Raw genomic sequence first — 21077 nt, forward strand, 5'->3', positions numbered from 1 at the left:
GCGTTCTACTCAAATTTACATATTCTGGCATTGGCAGTTCCAGGGGAAAGTAAGGCTTGACAGGAAAGATAGTTTAAACTTAAAATAAATGTTAGTTAAAACAAATATAAACCCTACAGTGTAAAATTAAAATTAAATAAAATTAAATGCATACCCCCCTTTTTTCTGTTGTTGTTGAAGTAAGTACTATTCTTATTATTTGCATTCTGAATGATCTTCAAAAATGACCTTTCGTTTCAAAATTCCTTATCAAAAGAAACAAGCAAAAGTATGCGCAGAGCTATTCTTTGAAAAAGGTGTAAGGTCTAAAAATCTCAGCTTTTAGGAACAATAACGTAATTGTTTAAGAGAATGGGTCTTGATAAAATTTATCTCTTATCTCCTTTTTATTATTAAATAGGAATATTTATTGAAATTATCTTCACCCGTATCGTAAATCATTTTAGGTTTCTTCAGAATAAAAATACTCCAGTTCAAGTTACGACAAGAATACGTCGAATCCAGTTTCGAAGAAGAAAAACATTAAAAAATGCTGAAGGTCTATTTTTTTATTTTTATTGCCTTATGCTTTCAATCAGGTGAGTGTCTCATCTCATTTATAGCTTAAAAACACAGTGTTTTAATTTTCAGTTCCAAATGTTTACTCATTTTCATCTTCATTAGAATTACATTTATCTATACACTTTAATACTCAAAAAAGAAATATATCAGTTTAGTTCTATTTATGATTCCAACACGATAAAGTAGAAATGCAGTAAAAATGAAAACTCAATGAGTAAGCCGCAGTATTATATATGTAATGAACACCTTACTTCTAAAAGAACATTCTATAACTCTGTTTATTTGGAGATGTTGGATTTCTGTGCTGCACAGTGCTATTTATGCCATCTCAATAACAAGATCTGGTAGTTTAAGTAACTATGGCAGAACACCAAAGCAGGGACCCCCGTCCCGGATGACCATTCGGGTCTGTCATATCGGGGTAAAATATCCGAGCTTCAGAGACCCCCTCAACGGCGGCGCAGACCACACATTTCCTGCCCGGCTTTATACATAGTCTTCGACAAGGTAAAAAACTCTTCGAAACCTAATACAAAATTGTTCGCTTGGTCATCTTTGTCTCTGTGCACCACTCCCTCAGCATGGAAATAATCGTTTTGGTGCCTTGTCCGCTCTGTCAGTCCCCGTCACTGGGACTCTGAGGGACAAACCCCATCGACAAGGTCGGAAAACTACCATCTAGCTCCACAACAGTCGAAGGAACAGATACGACAGTACCAGTACGGTCCCTGCCAAGCCTGAACCAGCCTTAGACTGAAATAGACTGAGCCAGCCTTAGCCTATGACTTAGGTCACAAATGTTTTCCACAAATGAAGATGTTAATTTCCTCATGCCGTCAATAGAGAGAAATGATGTTACTCTCAGAGGGTTTTACTGAGCACTTTTATGTGCTTTGCTCACTTTTAAATTCGCGTTTGAAAACTAAAGAACTCCAAGGTATCATGTAAACATCAGTCCAGCGTCATCGGAAATAAATATATTTTCCTGGCCATACAGAAAAATTGCTTTATGTGGATAAGAGAAGAAAAGCATTTCAAAATCGTAGTAATTCTTTTGGAAAGTTTTTTATTTTGAGATTCCTTTTATTGTCTATCTTTCCCGTATGCCTTCATTGTGAAGGCAAGTCATGTTAGCATCTAAAAGTCCGCAATTAGATTCCTTCGAAGAAATTGCTCATTTTTTAAATTTTTTCTAAAATAATGTGTTTCATGCTCTCAAAAAATGGTGCCCGAACTAAAAGGAGGTTGATAATAATTCGTCACCACGTGGATCTGGCGACTGAGTTCCTTTCTCTCCAGTCGTCCTTTACGTGGGGGAGAATCTAAAGTATTTTCTGTCTACAGACCGGACACATTTTTCATTATCCATGCTTCAAGAAACCTAATGACACTACACTTGAGATAATTTATTATCCACGATTCTGTAATCAGTCAGGATTTTACAAATGTACGATTTACTGATTTTCTAACACAGTTTCGAAAGTAGTTGATGGAGTGCATTTTTCTAATCCTTTGAATTAATAGATTTTTATGAAATTTTGATGAAGAGGAATGAAAATAAGTTTGTTATATACAGCACTATTTTGAAAATTGAATTTTTCGTTGAATGAATCAAGTACTTTATCATTTTTTTTCTTTTTCTAAAAACATTTTTGTCGGAAACATAAACACTGAGTTTACTTTATATTATTGCTTTAGAAAATTTCTCACATAATGCTTAAATTATTATTGACTTTACCAATGGATGAGGTATGGAATTATGTTTCTCCCTTTTAATTTTACTTAAAAATTACTCTAAATTGATTATGTTGCAGTTAATGGTTGCATTTATTGCGTCATAAGGAGATTAATAAGCTTACGGTTCCATCCTCGAGAAATAGGGGAGCAATTTACTGTTAGTTTTAATGATGTACTGGTTAATATTAAAAGTAATGCATTTTAATATGAGAAACGCGATTAATAATTTTGATCTGAATTTTTTGTTACTTCTTACTACCTCATTTGAATATCAGAAATTTCCATTGTGGCAGGAAAATGGAAATGAGGAGGATAGGAAAGTTCGTTAACATAAAATAACTGGTTAAAAACTAAGCGAGACCTTTCAATTATATTCGAATGTAATTTACTGTTATTTGCAACTTAAAAGTAAGTTTCAGGTACCAGTATAAGACTGATTCAGACTGGATTGGGTTAATTGATTATGTTCAAGTACGATTACTGCCTGTCTTGAGAGTATTTTCTTGATGGAAATGACATATATTTACAAAACACACGGGGAGAATTGTATGTTATCGTACCTCCAGCGCTGAGAGCAGAACTAAGAGAGAACACTATAAAGACTGTTAGGCTTTTCAAAGCGGGAAACATAAGACAATCAGTTATTCTTTAGAAGAGACTCAGAAATTGGATCTTCAGTTACTAGTCTAATATGCTACCACTTATACAACGAGGGCAATCAGTGGTGTTGGTGGAAAGTTTCTTATCGTTTTAAAAAGAGACTAAGAAGCGAAGGAACGCAATCGCGAAATTTGTTTGGTAACCAATTATCGTGAGTGTATTTTTAATTATGTACCGCTTGTCGAGCTATTGGAATTTATAAGCCAAAACACTAAATCATCTACGCTGTCGTCGGAATTCGAATTCGGAACTTCCGCTTCTTAGTCGATGGACTATTCCGAAGGCTTGGATCGTCCTAACTTTTTCTCCGATCATTTGGGGCAGGAATGAACCATGTTTGTATGAAGCAAAAATTAGAGTTTCTACAACGTTTCAGCAAGATAGCCTTTCCTATAAATCTAGATGTTACAATATAAAGCAATAAATGTTTCTACGGAACCCTACATTACTATTTAATTTTTGCTTTATGCTTCTTATAACCACATTTATGAATACAGAAGTCTATTATGCGATTAATAGTTCCATTAAGTATTTTAAATTAATTTCTGTAGAGATTTTTGCAGAAATGAATTTGTGGAAAGAATGAAATATTTTTACCAAGTTTGATGGCAATTACATCAAATTATGTGCATTTTTGTTTTATTTATTGGTTATTAATAACAATGCTTCATCTTAAAATCGTTCAGTCTTTTATTCATGTCTAATTCCTTCAAAAGAAATGCACAATATTGTCATTCAGGTTGAATAATTGTTAAAAATTTCACAAATGTCAAATTTATTAATACTACCTTTAAATTTTTAAGTTCTAAATTAGAACTGCATTTTAACTTTCAAAAAAAATGCTGAGTTATTTGTCTACGAAAATTTAGTTAATTATCACAGTTTTAATTCATAAACTTAAAATTTTAATTAAAAATTTAATATTCTATAATGTTATAATTATTCAGTTTAAAGCAAGCTTTTTGTTACAAGATAAAATGTTATATTATTAACAACTTTTAATTAGAAAGCAATCTTAATGCCTTCGTGTAAATATTTCCGTGTCACTTGCTGTATAAATTTGAATGGAATGATCAAAACATTTGAATGAAATGATTTGTAAATATTTTCTGTGTCAGTTGCTGCATAAATTTGAATCAAATGATCAAAACACGTGAATGAAATAATTTTCGAGTTTCTTTCTCTGCTATTATAAGTTAATATACAACTTAATAAGTTAATCTACATTATAAAGGATATTTCTATTTGAAAAACTAGTGACAGTAGACTTCTAGAAACTACGCTTTCATAATGTTACATGCAAACTTCTTTCCATCACATTCATGAAATATTAAATTTTGAACGTTCCAGAGAAAGTTGATATGGAAACATTCTTCGCTTACAATACAGAGAAGCTTATTGTCCGGGTCAAGCTTCAGTTCACGCACATAAAACTCTATACAGAGAGAGTTTTCATATAAACTCTATATGAAAACTCTCCAACACGTAAATAAATAGTGAAAAAAAAAAATACATTTTTTTCACTATTTAGTACTGTAGATTTTATGTAAAGTAACATCGATTGATCGATGTGTATTTTTTGCATTGAAGAGGGGGGGGGAAGGAAAACTGCAGCTTTTCACACCATTAGGAGGCATACATTAAAAAAAGAGATTCTTCTGTCTAATAGAAAAGTTTAGGTTATTAGAATATGCTAGAGTAGATGGGGGCTATTTGCATAAGGTGAGGAATACTTTCGTGAAGGATTTTTCGTAGGAAAACTGACTCATATTCGCATTCCACAGGTGGAAAACCACGAAAACAAATCATACACCCAACGTTTTCGGTCGGACTACCAGTATTCGGCTGCCACAAGTAGAACCTTTACACTTACAAAAGACCCTTTCGCTTAAGAACTGTTTATCACCGCTTTCCTTTCCCGATGTTAGGTTTTTGTTGTTATTAGGGAACGTTGTTTACTCTTGTCTGATTTCAATGACTAAAGACAAAGTAGACAAAGCCTCTCAACCTGAAAGATAACATGCCCTCAGGTAGGATTTATAGGAAACTGGTTCGCGTTCGTTTCATGCATCAGGGAAATTACAGAAATGCCCATGCAGCCAGTCCGTTCCTCAGTATCTGGAAGTAGGATGATCTACCAGAGCTCAACGGTAAAACCGTAAGAATTGCCGAAAATTAAAAAATTGTTTTTGATAAAATGTTCCATTAATTCTGATAAGTATACATGCTTATATGCATAATAATTACAAAAACTTTTGTTGCTCTAATGTTACAGATTTTTAGAACTATCTCTTCTTTTTATTTTTATTTTATGTTTGTTTTGGATCAAGTTTTCAGTGGTTATTATTTTGTCATTTATTAGATTGCTTCTGTTTACGTGTTTTGTTTTTTTGGAAAATCTGTCCGCTTAAATAGAAAATAATTTTTGTTAGATTTTTGTACTGTTTTTTGCTTATTTGTGATTTTGATGCTACAAATTTGAAAAAAAAAAAAAAAAAAAAAAAAGCTTACTCCGCATTGTACGGTTTTAAATTTTCATACGTCATTATTTTTTCGTCAGTTGGACTGTTTGTCCAAACTACAGATTAAAAAAATTCTTAAGCTTTTATAAGCTCGTTTAGGATTTTGATGCTATAATTTTGCAATCTGTTGCTCTACTTACTGCAGCTGATAGGATTTAGATCGAGAGATTGCTTTGATTAATTTTCTAAGATTATTTTAAATATTATACAGCGTACATATATACAAACTAGGCATTTAGTTTACATATATATATATATATAAAGCATTTATATATTAGCTCATTACATCATTTTTAGAACCCAACAATGGTCAAGTGGTAAAGTAGCCAAATACTGGTAATTTAACCTGGGTTCGTTTCCAAACAACATCCCATCCGCTGAGCGGTGAAATAGCTTAACACTGGTAGTTCGACCTGATTTCGATTCCAGAAGATGGGCACGTTGCAAGGGCGTTTAACGTAGCCAATTTTCTTTTAGAAATTCATCTACGAAGGAATTCCTTCACTTAGCAGATAGCTCTAGTTTACTTTGACGCAATCATATAAACCAAACCATAGATTCTAAAGAAACGGGCTGGCTGCAGGGGAGTGTTTGTGAATTTCTCCATGTGTAACGTGGATTACATGCCAATTTTGCTGAGAAAGGTCTTCCATGAAGCCCCCCTTTTTCTTTGGCCAGTAGCCCTAGTGTTCTTTACCATAATCAAGTAATCCAAACCAGTACACCATTTGTATTTTTGATCTAAATTCATGAACAAAAATTGCATTTTGTTTTCGGAAAATGAACTATTTTTGCGCTCTTCTCTTTTTCAGGTACAGTTGAGGCAAACAAAGATGTGTTTTCGTACCAGTAATCTCTATTGTAATGTAATTAATTGCCTAGCTCTAAAATACACGGAACTTAAGCTGTGCTTGCTATGATATCATTCCGCGGAAATATACGATGCCTATATTAATATAGTAATGGAGTAAAGTAAATCTCCTAGAAACATTGTTCCCCACTGAGTAAAATACTCAAGGACGTAAGAACAAACCTTCATGAAAATACTGTCTAGGAAGTTTTATTGTAGCATAAAACAATTTTCAAATCCAAATGGAATTAATTTAGAGACATTTTTAACAAAAGAATTTATTAAATTTGATACAGCGAATTCGTTATACCTGTACAAAATGTATTCAAAGAAAAAAATTCCCGAAAAAATTATATCGTAAATCATGGCATTAAAGCATTAAAACGCGGAAATTTCTCCACGCTTTTTTTTCCTATTTTTTTGATCTTTTGCCTCTTCCTACAGGTAGTGAAAGAAATGTTTAGAATGCCTTGTTCTCCGATGTTAGATACTATAACTATTAAAAGATTTCCGAATTTTATTTATGGTTCTTTCATTTAGCTCAAAAGATACGAGAACTCTCTATTTTAAGAAAAAAAAAATGTTTTGGGGGAGTACACTTTATAAGGGTAAATTACTTGTATTAATGTTACACATGGAGGGAAAACCACGAAAAGATCCGTACAGTTTGCTCGTTCATCAGTATTCGGAGCCAGGGTTAACTACTGTGGTTCAATGACCTTAATCACTTGTGTTCTAATGGGCCTCATGAGCTTTGCATTTTTTTTTATCAGGCTAATTTATGTCGAAATCGCACGAAATTTACTAAAACTTTAAAAACTGCTTTCTGATGAAGTAATCCAGTAATTTTGAAATGTGCCAGGCTTCTGGAGTATCTGTACATATGAGCATATAATATTTAAACTTAGTAATTTAAACATAAATCATATAGCATATTTTTTATGATACATTGAGAATCTTCAGTGCCGTGTAATTAATGCCCTAAATATGAAAGTATGTGAAACTTCAATTAAGGAATTATAGCAAATTATTCCATAGAAATATGCTGTGCCTGTATTAATCTAGTAACGATCAATTATTCATGAATATTGTAGTAGGTATGTCAAGTAATAATTTGTCAGCAGTATAGATATCATTAATTTAAAGGAGATAATTTCGATATATGTGCCTTTTGTTTCGGCATAGTTTTGCTCCTATTACTTTTAAGCTAAACATATCACTTGAAATAAAATTCTTTCTAAAATCAGAGTGATATTATTAACAATTCTTCTTTATTATACAAGTATAAAATTTATCCTTTATTATGTAAATAACTGAAATACTTAAATTCGGCAATGTAATAAATATTTTATCTTAACTTTCTGAAAAATTGATCTTCTTTTAAAATGTATGAAAATGAATTAAATCCTGAATTTTTTCCAATCTTATAATAGTAAAATTTTAGAATCATCAATTTGTATATCCGTATAGATTATAAGAAAGTATCTCATTCTTTTTTGAGGGCTCATGTGGTGTAAGCGATAGTAGATAGGACTAGCAGTCGGAAGGTCTGCGGTTCGTATCCCGGCGAGAGCATAGAGGATTTTTCGTATTTTCTCCTCAGAAAAACGGAATGTCTCTACAGTGGCACCTAAATGAAAACCTGATAGACGATAATTCGTGAACACATGAATTAGGCCGACAGTGTCTCCTGCTTCTTCTCGCTCGCCCTATAAGAGGGGGAAAATAAGGAATTATGCCATTCTCCCTATCTTACTATAAATGGATGTTCTCCCAGCTAGAATTTGGAAGACATTGTTGGTAGGGGTCCACCAGCGGCCGAGCGGTAAAGTCGCTGAACACTGGTAGTTCGGTTCAAGGTTCGAATCCCCCGAACAGGCTAGCTGCATGGGCGTTTTCATGGTTTTCCCAATGCGTAACATGTATACGAGCCAGTTTCCCTTAGAAAGTCCTCCACGAAGGCATCCCTCCCCTTAGGCAGATAGCCCTAGTGTGCTTTGCCATAATTAAATACACCAGCACCACCATTGTTGGTATAAGCATAATGAGAGCTGAATTTTCGCATTTCTTGCTTCGAAAAAAATCCAAGGTTCGCCTATTATTCCGCCTTTCGCAAATTCTTCATATTTACTTTTTCTGATATCACTTTTCCATTACAGTATGTTGATAGATGAAATAATGCAGATTTCTGTCTACTTTCATAATCTTACGTATCGTCAGAAAAAAGTACTGTCGTATTTAAAATTAGTGTTTAAAGTTAGTATTTATAATTTCATTACGTAAAAGTTTTATACCTTAAAGAGTATATCTTTTATAGTAGATTTTCGTATTGCTTGAATTTTGAGGGAAAAGGAAAGTCAAGATTTCTACAAATAAACAAACGTACTTTCCCCCGTTCAGTGCTGTATCTTTTTATTGAGGAATTAACACCAATAGATGGGTTGTTTTCTCTTGAAGGTTAGTCCTTTGTGTGAACAATTAGGGGAAACCGTAAAAGCAAGAAAATAATTTTTCAGTCATGAATCGGCATCTTCAAGAAGCATCGACTCCCAATGAGTAAAAGACGACCATCTGAGAAGATGTATTTTAGCATAAAATTAATTTAGAGAGATTTTTATGAATGCGATATATAATTCTAAGATAAAAGTATAAAAGTAAGTAAAAGGGGGCGATATAGGGTGATTTCGCCCCTTTTAATTTTTAGAATAGGCCCCAAACATATTACTGTCGGCCCTGTATTTAGATTTGCTAACTTTACTAAAGCACGCGACATCTATCTTCTAAGATAGAAATATTCCACTTCCGGCGAACTTTCTAAGGAACACTTACATGCATTTAGTTTACATATAGAGAAAAATCATAAAAATTCCATGCAGCTGATCTATTCCGTCGCTGAAAATAGAAGCCTAAAAGAACTCATAGTGCTTTGTGGCTTCAGCGACTAGATTTCTCACTTTGATTTTGGAACTAGAAATATAATTACAAAGATCTCCACTAGAGGAGATCATAATTCATTATTTTTTCACACATGTAAAATCTTGTTAAATACCTTTTCTCGTTTATAAATTACAGAAGTTTTTTTTTTTTTTCAATAATTTCTGATATTTTGAAAGAAAATTTTCGTGTATTTTTTTCCTTGTAGCAGGTTTAAATAATCGTTGATTAAAACCACACTAATTTTAACAATCTGAAAATGACACAAATGACGTGAACTCTTTCATGATTATATTACTCATTAGCATTTAAAAAAAACTTAACTTGTGTTGAAGATTACCTCAGAAGTGATTTCTTTTTAATTTCTTAATTTAGATGCCTTACAGTTTGGTAATAGTTATTTCCCCTATTATACTACAGCCATATCAGTGGCCGATAAGACCGCTAAATATTAGTTGTTCAATTAAGATTCAAACTCAGACGAACGAATGCGATGGCTGTATGGTATTTTTCTATGTGTAACATGAATATGAGCCATTTGTTAGAAAGTCCTCTATGAAGGTGAAGGGTTTATATTTATTTTAACTAACATTTATTTTAGGTTTAAGCTATCTTTCCTGTCAAGCCCCTGGAATTGCCAATGCCAGAGTATGTAAATGTTAGTAGAACGCGCAGAGTATTCAAATTTTTAGCAGAAGTAATTTTGAGTTAAATAGAAGGGAAACGAGAGACTTGAAGGTGTGCTTTCTTGATTCACGAGCGTGAAGGTTCCTAGGTAGAAATTTAAGAACCGCGCGTTTCGGACTGTGTGCCAACTTCGGCAGTTAGTTGAATCTTTTAACTTCTTATTCAGAAAGTTTGCTGAAATCTCAGCTGTATCTTAGAACGCGGTTAAGTTAGTCACGTTTATAGAGCCTCGTAGGTAGTGGCTTCGTTATTTATTCATCCTGTTATTTATTTTTAGTTGTACTTTTCTATTTTTATTTAACCGCCGGGTCGGCGTAGTTTGTGAGCGTCAAGTGAACGCATCTGTAACTTCTAAAGTGGAATAAAAAAGGAGTTAAACCCTTCTTAAGAGTTTGTGTAATTTCCAGTTCATAGCAGTCACTACTACTGTTGCGGGCAAGTTGGGACCACGCAACACCACATTGGCGCCCGAACACTTTTCGGACTGAAATGGCCGAAAACTGGATGGAAACTCCTGTACAAGTCCAACAACAAGAAATGGCGAACCAATTAGAAGGATTTGGATACTTGGTCCAGACGATGAGAGCATCAATCAAGCCAAACGTCAATTTCGACGGAAAACATTCGGTGGCGATATTCTTAGAAGGTCTCGAAAATCATTTTCAGCTATATCCTGTGCCTGAAAGGCAAAAAGTTGCCATTACCACGTCTGCACTAAGAGGACAGTCCCCACTATGGGGGAAGAATATAGGCAAATTTTTATTAGTGGAATTCGGAGACCAAACATATAATTTTGAAAATTTCAAAAGATCATTATTAAAGGCCTTCCCCATAGTGAAAGACCGAGCAAAGCTAGAAGCCGAGCTATATAGTTTTTTATCAACGAAATATAGAAGAGTTGACGGACTTTATTCTGCGAAAAAGTAAGCTGACGGATAGGCTGTATGGGAAGAAACCCGACGCGGAGATTATTGAAATAATCTTACCAAGATTGCTACCTGCTGTTCAAGATTACTTCGAAATTCGAAACCCAAGCACCTTGCAGGAACTCTTCGAGTTGGCTGCAAGTTCCAAAACCGCAGAATAGCGGGAAAAGCTAGAGGGGCATCGTATTCTCAAGGTCTCCGAAGGCAATCCTCAAATGAACAGACCGGAAACACAAATCGCTCTTATGGGGGAAGGAGCTATCAAGCTAACTCATCGAAGCTCGAAGGTCAAGGCCCAAAAATGAAATTTGAAAACAACCGTCCACGTACCCAGAAGGCAGAAGTTGAAAGGAAAGCTTTAAACGAGTAGAGGGGCCTGTAAAAGCGAGGGTCCAGACCCCGGAAGTTTCGAAAAAACCCTCAAGAAGATACCTAAATACGGTCGTGGTAAAGAACTCCCAATTACCGATTATACAAGTCCTGGTTGGCGATGTACCAGTAGAAGCCCTCATCGATACAGGGGCAGAAGGTAACTTTATGAGTGATACATTTTTTAAGAAGAATTTTAATAGGTTACGATTATTTAAAAATAAAAACACAGAAATCATAGCAGCGCAAGGACAAACTTGTCAATGCATTGGGAAATTATCATTACAAATACAGGTAAATGATGAAAGCCTTAAAGTATTAATTTTTGTGGTAAAAAATTTGCAAAGTCCAGTTATTTTAGGCATGGAGTTTTTAAGGCCGCGAAGGCCAAATTGAATTTTCAGGAAAATTCAATATGCTGGAAATGGATCGGAGGGTGGTGGAGCCAGTGGAACAACCGCAAGTCGACCTTAGCCATTTGAATGACCATGAAAGCCAAGCCATCCAGCAAGTGGTGAGTACTTTTTCGAGCTTGTTTTCAGAACAGCCTGGGTAATTGTCAAATTGTTACGCATGATATACAATCAACTGCCGACAAACCCTGTAGGACTAAACCTTACCGGTATGATAAACAGAAAGAACAAATTATCGAAGAACACATTCAAGAAATGTTGAAGAACCAGATAATAACGCCCATAAATAGTGAGTACGCGAGTCCAGTCGTACTATGTAGGAAAAAGAATGAGTTCCCTCCTTCGGATAAAAGGGCTTGGAGGTTTGCTATCGATTACAGAAAGCTTAATAGTGTTACTAAATTCCCAGTTTACCCTTTGTCGGTTATAGAGGAAATTATTGGAAAGATTAAGTCTACGAGATACATGACTACGTTGGACTTAATGTCTGGCTACTATCAAATAGCTATGAGACCCGAAGACATACATAAAACTGCGTTTATCACAAAATCGGGCACTTATGCATTTTTACGCATGCCCTTTGGGTTGTGTGGGGCCCCGTCAACATTCCAGAGAGCTATGGACATTATTCTAAAGCCTGTCCTAGGAACATAGAATTTAATCTATCTAGATGATATAATTATAACGAGTAGTACGTTGGAACAACATATTAAAGATTTAGAAGAGGTTTTTAAATTATTAAAAGAGGCCGGTCTTACAATTAACGCATCAAAATGCAAGTTCGCGACTAAAGAACTTAAATATCTGGGTTATAAAATTTCGCAAAAAGGGTATAGGATCTCAGGATTCAAAAATAAAAGCCATCAAGGATTTCCCACTTCCCAACACCGCCAAGAAACTTTCTTCTTTCTTTGGGTTATGTTCTTATTATTGGTCGTTCATAAAAGATTTTGCGAACATTTTTGAACCGTTGTTAGTAATTAAAAGAAAGAAAAGTAAATTTACGTGGGCAGCAGAAGCAAATACTGCATTTGAAAGGTTAAAAGAAGCACTCATCAATGCCCCTGTTTTGAAATTCTCGGAAGGGGACGAAAACCTGGAAATTGCAGCAGATGCGTCGGACTAAGTCGTAGGTGCGGTTCTCATGCAAAATGGCCATCCTTTGGCATTTTTTAGTAAAACTTTAAACTCTACGCAAAGGAATTATACAGCTACAGAGAGAGAAACATTAGCCGTATTAATGGCTGTACACAAATTTCGAGTTTATTTCGGCAAAGCGCCAGTAACAGTCTTTTCGGATCATGCGGCTGTTGGTAGACTTTACTCGGGAAAAAACCTAACGCCCAGGTTAATAAGATGGGCTTTAAAACTTCAAGAGTATAACCTAGTAATTAAATATAAACCGGGTAAGGAAAACAATGTTGCTGACGCACTATCTCGTATAAAACTGGACGATGAAGGCAATGAACTCAAATGCGCTGTGTTGACTTCAAAAATTTTAGATTCTAGAGAAACAATTATTGCTGAATTGAAAGCTGATCCTGAGTTTGGAAGTATCTATGCTTATTTGAAAGACCCCGAAAGCTTTGAACACACAGATATCGATGCGATAAGAAGTAGAGCAGAAAACTATGAAATAATAGTTAATTTATTATTTTATACGAAAACAACAAGCGAAAATCTTGAGTATAAGCCAGTCATCCCAGCCTCGCTTCGATTAAGCATTTTGAAGGAATTACTCTACGCGAAAACAGCGGGTCATTTAGGGTCCAGAAAGACTTTAAAAAGGGTACGCGAGGCGGTATATTTCCCGCAATTATACAAAATAGTAACTGCGTATGTCAGGTCCTGCAATCAATGTCAGTTAATAAATGATATTAATTACAGCCCGGCCGGGTACTTAAATAGCATTCGCGCTACATTTCCGAATGAAATTTTAGGCATAGATCTTCTTGGTTCTTTTCCCCAGAGCGAGTTAAATAAAAATCGTTTTCTTTTAGTAATTGTAGATCATTTTTCAAAATGAACAGAAATTGTTTCACTTAAACGCGCGTCAGCCAAAACAATCGCAGATGCATTCTTACACAGATACATTTTAAAATACGGTGCACCGATAAAAGTCATTAGCGATAACGGTAAACAATTCGTTAGCCAAATATTTGAAAACATTTGCACTGGACTGGGCATACGCCATATCAAAATGGTTCCGTATAGACCACAGGCAAACATCGCAGAAAGAGTTAATAAAAATATTGTAAAAATAACTCGAAGTTATGTTAGCACACATCACAAGCGCTGGGATGGCTACATAAATGAGTTAGCTTATGCTTTAAGAACAGCAAATCATGATACTACGGGAAAAACTCAGCAGAATTATTCTTAGGACGGAAGCTAATTACGCCACTAGATAAACTATTCTTTGTGCAACAAAGAGAGCAGGAGTTTAAACAAAAAGATGTGCAAAATCTAATTGATCAGGCACTTAAAAGCTCGGATACGGCAAGAAATAGGCAGAAACTATATTACGATAAAAAACGCCGTGAAGCAGATTTTAAAGTTGGGAATAAAGTATTGAAGCGGAAATTTTCTTTATCAAGTGCCCCAGACAATTTTACTGCAAAGTTGGCTCCAAAATTTGAAGGCCCCTATGTAATTCAGGAAATCAAGGGAGTCGTATTGTACCTTAAGAACGAGAGAGGGAAAATCTGTAAAGCAAGTCCCGACCAGGTGAAAAAATATTATAATCAAAATGATTTTGAAATCCTTAAAAGTTTCTTGCAGGACTTAAGGGCAAAAGAAGTGGAAGGTCCAGAAGTAACGCCACCCGCTCCACAACCCAAGAAGCAGAGAACAGAAGAGGAACCTAGTCCTTCTACAAGTCATTATAGGATCCCGAAAAGAAGAAAGGAAAATGGTCAGACTCCAGGATTCAAGAAGTACAGGAAATCAAAGCCGCCGCGTAAAGAATCTTTGGTAAAGAGGAAAAGACCAGTTACAACGTCCCGCAGTAGAAATTCTGCGTCGAGGAAACCACATCCAGAGCCAGATAGTCAGGAGCAAACAAGGCCGCCGTTCACGAGAACAAAAAGACAGAAGGAGGAACGAAAAGACCACCACCAACAGAAGAAATTCAAGCAAGATTCCAGACCGGAGGCAGCCAAGACCAGCCGTCCAGGGGCAAAACGGAAAAGACAGGAATCCGAAGATTAGCACTCTAAGAGGCCGGCGTACAGATGGCGAAAAGAAAAGTCCCCATGGACGAACCTCGAAGAACCCAAAAGCGACGAGTGACTTCTATGAATTCCATAACGTGGGATCAATTCTGCCAGAAGAGGATGTCGGAATTCCAATCATCGAAAACTCAAAGATAAGTTAAAATCTTCTATAATTTTTTTTTTTGTTTTGTTCCAAAATGTTATGCGTAAATACGAAGTTCTATGTTTTGACTCAAGTCAATTTGTCTCGGTTGAGACTTAGTTTGTTTTACTTTATTTAGCTAAGGCAAAAGTATTATTTTCTTTAAGTATAAAATCTAAGAGCAAGCAGTTCCTGTTGGTCGAAAGACTAATTCTGTTAAGTTAAAGCCAAAATTTGGCCGAAAGTAAAATAACTTCGTATTCTTGTATTAATGAAAAATTTAGTTTCAGTGCCGCCAGCTTGGCGAAGAAAGCGTGAAGTAAAAAAAAAATTTTTTTTTATCTTATTCATTGTACGGTAAATTGTAAAAATCATATGTATTAGAATTTTGTAAATATAGGTAAATACTTGAAAGTTATGTAAAAGTAGAATTTAGTCTAGAAGCATAAAATTTTAGATGCTAAAAGTAAATACTCGAAAGAAATGAGTTCAAATTTAAATATTGACCACTACACTTGAATTTTAAGAACGTTAAACATAGCTCATCGAGTTTCAGTATGTCGATTAAGGTGTGTCTATTTGGTCGTTGAATTATAACAAATCGTTGTGGTTAGGGGAAGTGTTGTAATACTAAAACACGGATATTCCCGTTTGACACCACACATGGTGGAGAACCAGGCTAAAGTTAAATTCATGTTTGAATACTTGAATGAATGTGAATTAAGCAGTTAATCAAGGAAAATAAAACGATCAAAAACGAAAACTTTATCCAGGGTTAAGAAAGTGTAAATCATAATGTATTTAGAAGATACTGATACTTATTCCTTCCAGATGCTGGAAGGAAGAGAAAAGATTGATTGCTGAAGACCACGAAAGGTTCCTGTAAGAAGAGATGGTAAAATTATGTACCTACAGAAATTTATTCTAATTTTTGAGAAAACAGTTTGTTTTAAGTAAACGAGGCTCTTCAGTTTTAGTTCAGAATGTGGAAACTTTTTCAACAGGTCGTTTCTAGGACCTGCTTCCAACTTTACCAAATTCTGGCAGCGGCAAATGTGGGGTTTATATTTATTTTAACTAACATTTATTTTAGGTTTAAGCTACCTTTCCTGTCAAGCCTTTACTTTCCCCTGGAATTGTCAATGCCAGAGTATGTAAATGTTAGTAGAACGCGCAGAGTATTCAAATTTTTAGCAGAAGTAATTTTGAGTTAAATGGAAGGGAAACGAGAGATTTGAAGGTGTGCTTTCTTGATTCACGAGCGTGAAGGTTGCTAGGTAGAAATTTAAGAACGGCGTGTTTCGGCCTGTGTGCCTACTTCGTCAGTTAGTTGAATCTTTCAACTTCTTATTCAGAAAGTTTGCTGAAATCTCAGGTGTATCTTACAACGCGGTTAAGTTAGTCACGTTTATAGAGCCTCGTAGGTAGTGACTTCGTTATTTATTCATCCCGTTATTTATTTTTAGTTGTACTTTTCTATTTTTATTTAACCGCCGGGTCGGCGTAGTTTGTGAGCGTCAAGTGAACGCATCTGTAACTTCTAAAGTGGAATAAAAAAGGGAGTTAAACCCTTCTTAAGAGTTTGTGTAATTTCCAGTTCATAGCAGTCACTACTACTGTTGCGGGCAAGTTGGGGCCACGCAACACCACAAAGGCATCTTTCTCCTTAAAAGCAGATCGTCCTCGTGTGTTTTGCTGTATTCAAATAACCCTAACCTTCAGTGTCACATTAAATCAAGATGAAAGTTTCCTAAACAAAATTTTTAAATAGGGCTGTGGGGGTCCCAGTGGCCAAGCGCTAAAACCGCTAAGCACCTGTAATTCGACATAGGTTCTAATCCTGGCGAACGCTCTTCTTCTATGAAAGTTTTCCAGGGTTTTCTACTTTCAGAGTGGATGAGGTCTAGAGTCTCTTAGAAATTCCCTCCATGATAGTTTCAGTTCTCTTGTACAGATTTCAGATCCATTTAATTTTCTGTGATAAATACAATTATAATTCTTTCTTTTTGTAGAAGTGCGATTACGAATATTTTAAAATAGTTAACATTTTGAGCGGGAAAGCTTTTTTAATACGCTTATAAGCAACTGAAAATTAGGGGAAGGAAAAATACCTTAAACTGGCATAAAACTTTGTCGATTTCTACAACAATCTGTATAAATGCGTTTTCAAAAAATTCTGCTGAAATATGAAGAATTGTATTTGTAAAGCATTTATTAGTTAGATTTGTAATTATATACTCAGCTTTTGGTTTTCATAACCTTCCATTCATCAGAATAAAGTCATTAAGCGTAGCGGGGAGAAATAGAAATTTTAAAGAAAAGCTTATTTTTACAAAATGACTCAAAATTTCCTGAGCTAGTATAAGTAGTTATGTAGCTCAATTAATTAAATATTTGTAAAAGTTTTGTTGACCTCTCTCAATCTTACCAATATTTCTGTATATATACAGAATATAATTAAATATCGGTAATGGGTATGATAGATAGTGGAGTATATATAATGAGCATCACAGTAGTATCAAAAGCAGCCACTTTGACAAATCAACAGAAGTGTCGGGAATCACGTATGAATGTCACATATGTGCTTTATAAGACCAAGAATGCTATAAAAATGACAATTATGTGATATCAACAATTTACCGAGCTTTCCAAAATGTTTAAAAATATAATATTTAAGAGTCTGCTAGTTTGTTTCAAAATTTGTATTCATTTCACTCACGGTGTTTGTCGCTATAATCAGAAGCTCATCATCGATTTTTAGACTATTTCTCGATAAGCTACCGAATTCAAATTTTGTACTCACACCGTTTACGGATGAAAATACGGCGCGGTAAACCGAGTTTTATAAAATTCGAATTAGAGGTCCTAAAATTTAATGTTGAACAAGTTTTTTGCGCATATTTCCACTTAAAGAATGGACTAAAAATCTCATAGATTTTAAGTTTGCATCATTTTACTGAGCGTAAAATAGCATTTGAAATGAAAGCTGCATGAAATTAACATAATTTCTGATTTTGGGCGAATTTTTAAAACTTTATACATTTATGAGGTAAGAGGATTCTTGGAAGTAAAAGACTGAACCAAAAGGAGAAAAATAATTTGTCGTGCAGATTAATGGGAATAAGAGCCCCTTTGAAAAATTCCTGTACATTTTTATAACAAGAATAATAGATCCTTAAACAACGAAATCAAATAATTGAATTACATTGTCAAAGGGATAAGATTTATAAATTTATCAAGAGAGCCTCACGTTTTTTATTATTTGTGATATAAATTTGTAGGAAAATACATTATTTTTCTCCTTTTAATTCATTAATAATTTTATGAGTTATAAGTAAAAGTTTATTTTGTGAAAACTTCTTTATTTTATTCAATAACTGCTCTAAAACGGAAATTCTTAATTCCTTTTATATACATTCACTCTGTAACTGGTAATAAATTTGTTTCTTTAGAGTCAATGTAAGGGCCTTTATCTCAAAACATCAAGATTTCTCCCCGCGCTAATGACAGCCATTACTCATTGTCGTCAGGGTTGCGTGGACCCTTGTCCCCTTAGGCATTGGGGGTTGGAAGACGTACAAAAATCCGGGCTAGTCGTTCTTGGCGTATCTTTTCGCTATTACAAAAACACGGGACGATCCGTGAACAATATTTCTTAACGAACCGTCAAGAGGCCTGCATAAAAGAAAGAGAATAGGCTCAAACCGTTAAAGGGTTAGAGTATCATTTAAATTGCTAACCAGTTATTTTATCATCATTTATTTTTCTATAAAGCCTCGTTTTCATTTCCCTGCTAGAAAGTTGTAAGAAAAAATTTTACCCGGAAAAAAAAAAAAAAAAAGGAACGGAAAGAAGGGCACCGGAAAATAAGGAAACGGAAAATAAGTCACCCTTTGTCTGCAATGGGAAATATAAGGCATCTTTCGAAAGATCGCCAAGCTGGGGAGATACAAGTTTTATCACAGCAATCGTAGCGTCGGATAACCGGAAACTTCTAAGAATGATTGCAAGAAGATGTGCGAGCTGCTGCTTTTCCCTTATGGTAAAAATAGAGTGGTGTGCAGCGGGTGAAGGCGGGTTGTCTAGCGGGTGTCATTGTCAGGACATTAGTAATTGCTACAATGCACCAGAGCGTGATCCATCTAGATCCGGACCATATAGTAGCCCATAAACGATTGGCGACCACCTCCCTAAGACAATCACTTCCAAAAGTGACCAACATTTCCAAAGGTATGAATAAACACCTGCGCTGAACATCATTTTTCTAAGGTGATCACCTCCATAGCATACCAAAAACTAACTAGAAACATGGATGGATATCTTAGAAAGATTTTTACTCATAGTAGTTACATTCATTACAAATACGTGTAAAGCTTAAGGAAACTTATAAGCGGCCGAGCAGTCAAGTTGCTAAATACTGGTAGTTAGACTCGGGTTTGATTTCTAGCAAAGCGGCTTTTCGTTGTTTTTCCCACATATAACGTGGTTACGAGCGAGTTTTCCTTAGCCTTCCACGAAGACAACTCTTCTCTTAGGCAGATAGCTTTCGTGCGCTTTGTTATAATCCAAACCATATTAAAGAAATTTATTCATTTTACCTCTAAATTGCGCCCCAAATAAATCATACGTGGGAGCTTTTCTTATACAGAACCTAAAACGTATCAGAAGGGAAAATTAAATAAATTTTCGTTCAATATTGCTAATTTGACTGGCGTTCTAATCATGGCAGATGGGCTGCTTACAAGGAAATTTTCGTTGTTTTCTCCATTAGTAACATAAACATGAGTCAGTTTCTATCAGACGTATGAAATAATATTTGCATCAATTCACACTATAAAGTAATTTTGTATCACAGTATAAAGAGTCCTCCGTGAAGGCATCCATATCCTCTCGGCAGATAATCTTAGGGTACTTTGAAATAACCTAAATAATCTGATTTGATGATCATGCTAATCTACTTTCATACTAAAGCTTGTGATGCATTAATTAATGTTTTATTTATCATAAACTGTGTTAACTACTTTAAATTAACCATTTCAGCAACTTTTCTCTGTTAGATTTTTAAAAAATTTTTGACATTATTTTAGAAACCTAATTTTAGAAGTCTGATCGTTTTAGTAAGACATATTTATTTGTTACTTTACATATAAGTACAGAGAATCTCACAACGACGAACTCTAAAAGTGTTTTCTACAACATAAATAAATAGGCTTTCGTACATTTGCCTCTCTAATGCAACCATCTATATAAATGGCCCAAATCGCTTGGAGCCATTGGTGGTCGCATTAGAAAAGTCTCATTTTATTTGCCTTTTTGTGGCATTTAATAATTTCAGTTTATTTAACATGTCTGCCTGATAAATTATAATATTCATTTTTCAAGGTCGTATAACAAAATTTCAATATAAATTAGAATAGGAATAATCTTTTACATTTAATTTGGAATATTTTATCCGTATGAAAGCATTGAATCAATTGTTGATCATTATTTTATACGTATATCACTGTAAAAATTCAAAATCCTTAATTATGATAATTTTCAATATTCGGGCTGTAAATGCGAAGTTATTTAATGAAATATTTAAAATTCGTGCATTTACAATGAGAAAATCATAATTATGGAGCTTTTTAACTTCTGAAGCTGGTTAAAAAAGTGTTGCAGTCTCAGTTTCATATGCAAAACCATTCTCACACTGATTTGTTATACGCTTAATTTATAGCATTTTCCCCAAGTTTAGCATCATGAATCCTGAATTATCAGTTGACATTATTAGTGATGCAATATATGTTATCATTAACGCATATAATTCAATTATTTCATAGAATAAGTACGTATTTCATGAATTAACTAGTTAAGTCGATTAAAGTGTATAGTAGATTAATAAGTCAACCAACAGCGATAGTGGTTAGTGAAGCTGACTGCCGTATCGAAGAGCCCGTGCTCGAATCCCGGGAAAGGCACGGATGTTTGTAAATGTATAGTGTCTGTGTGGCATGGGAGCACTCTAAATTTGCTGCGAGCCGAAAGGCCTCTTGAGAGGTTGATTACAGAGGGAAAACGT

At 34.7% G+C, this 21077-nt stretch overlaps 1 protein-coding gene across 1 annotated transcript in view; it reads left to right on the forward strand.

Moving 5' to 3' along the window:
• The first annotated feature begins 417 nt into the window (after positions 1-417).
• The window catches only part of LOC118203875 (uncharacterized protein CG3556-like), a 121647-nt gene continuing 100987 nt past the window's right edge, over positions 418-21077 (forward strand). Inside the window, exon 1 of the mRNA XM_085821503.1 lies at positions 418-578. Coding sequence (XP_085677629.1) covers positions 530-578 — 49 coding nt within the window. The 5' untranslated portion in view covers positions 418-529. The remainder of the gene's footprint in view (positions 579-21077) is intronic.

This window comes from Stegodyphus dumicola, chromosome 8 (genome assembly GCF_044657685.1).
Source record: "Stegodyphus dumicola isolate Sdum_Otavi_A_Nest chromosome 8, ASM4465768v1".
NCBI lineage: Eukaryota > Metazoa > Arthropoda > Arachnida > Araneae > Eresidae > Stegodyphus > Stegodyphus dumicola.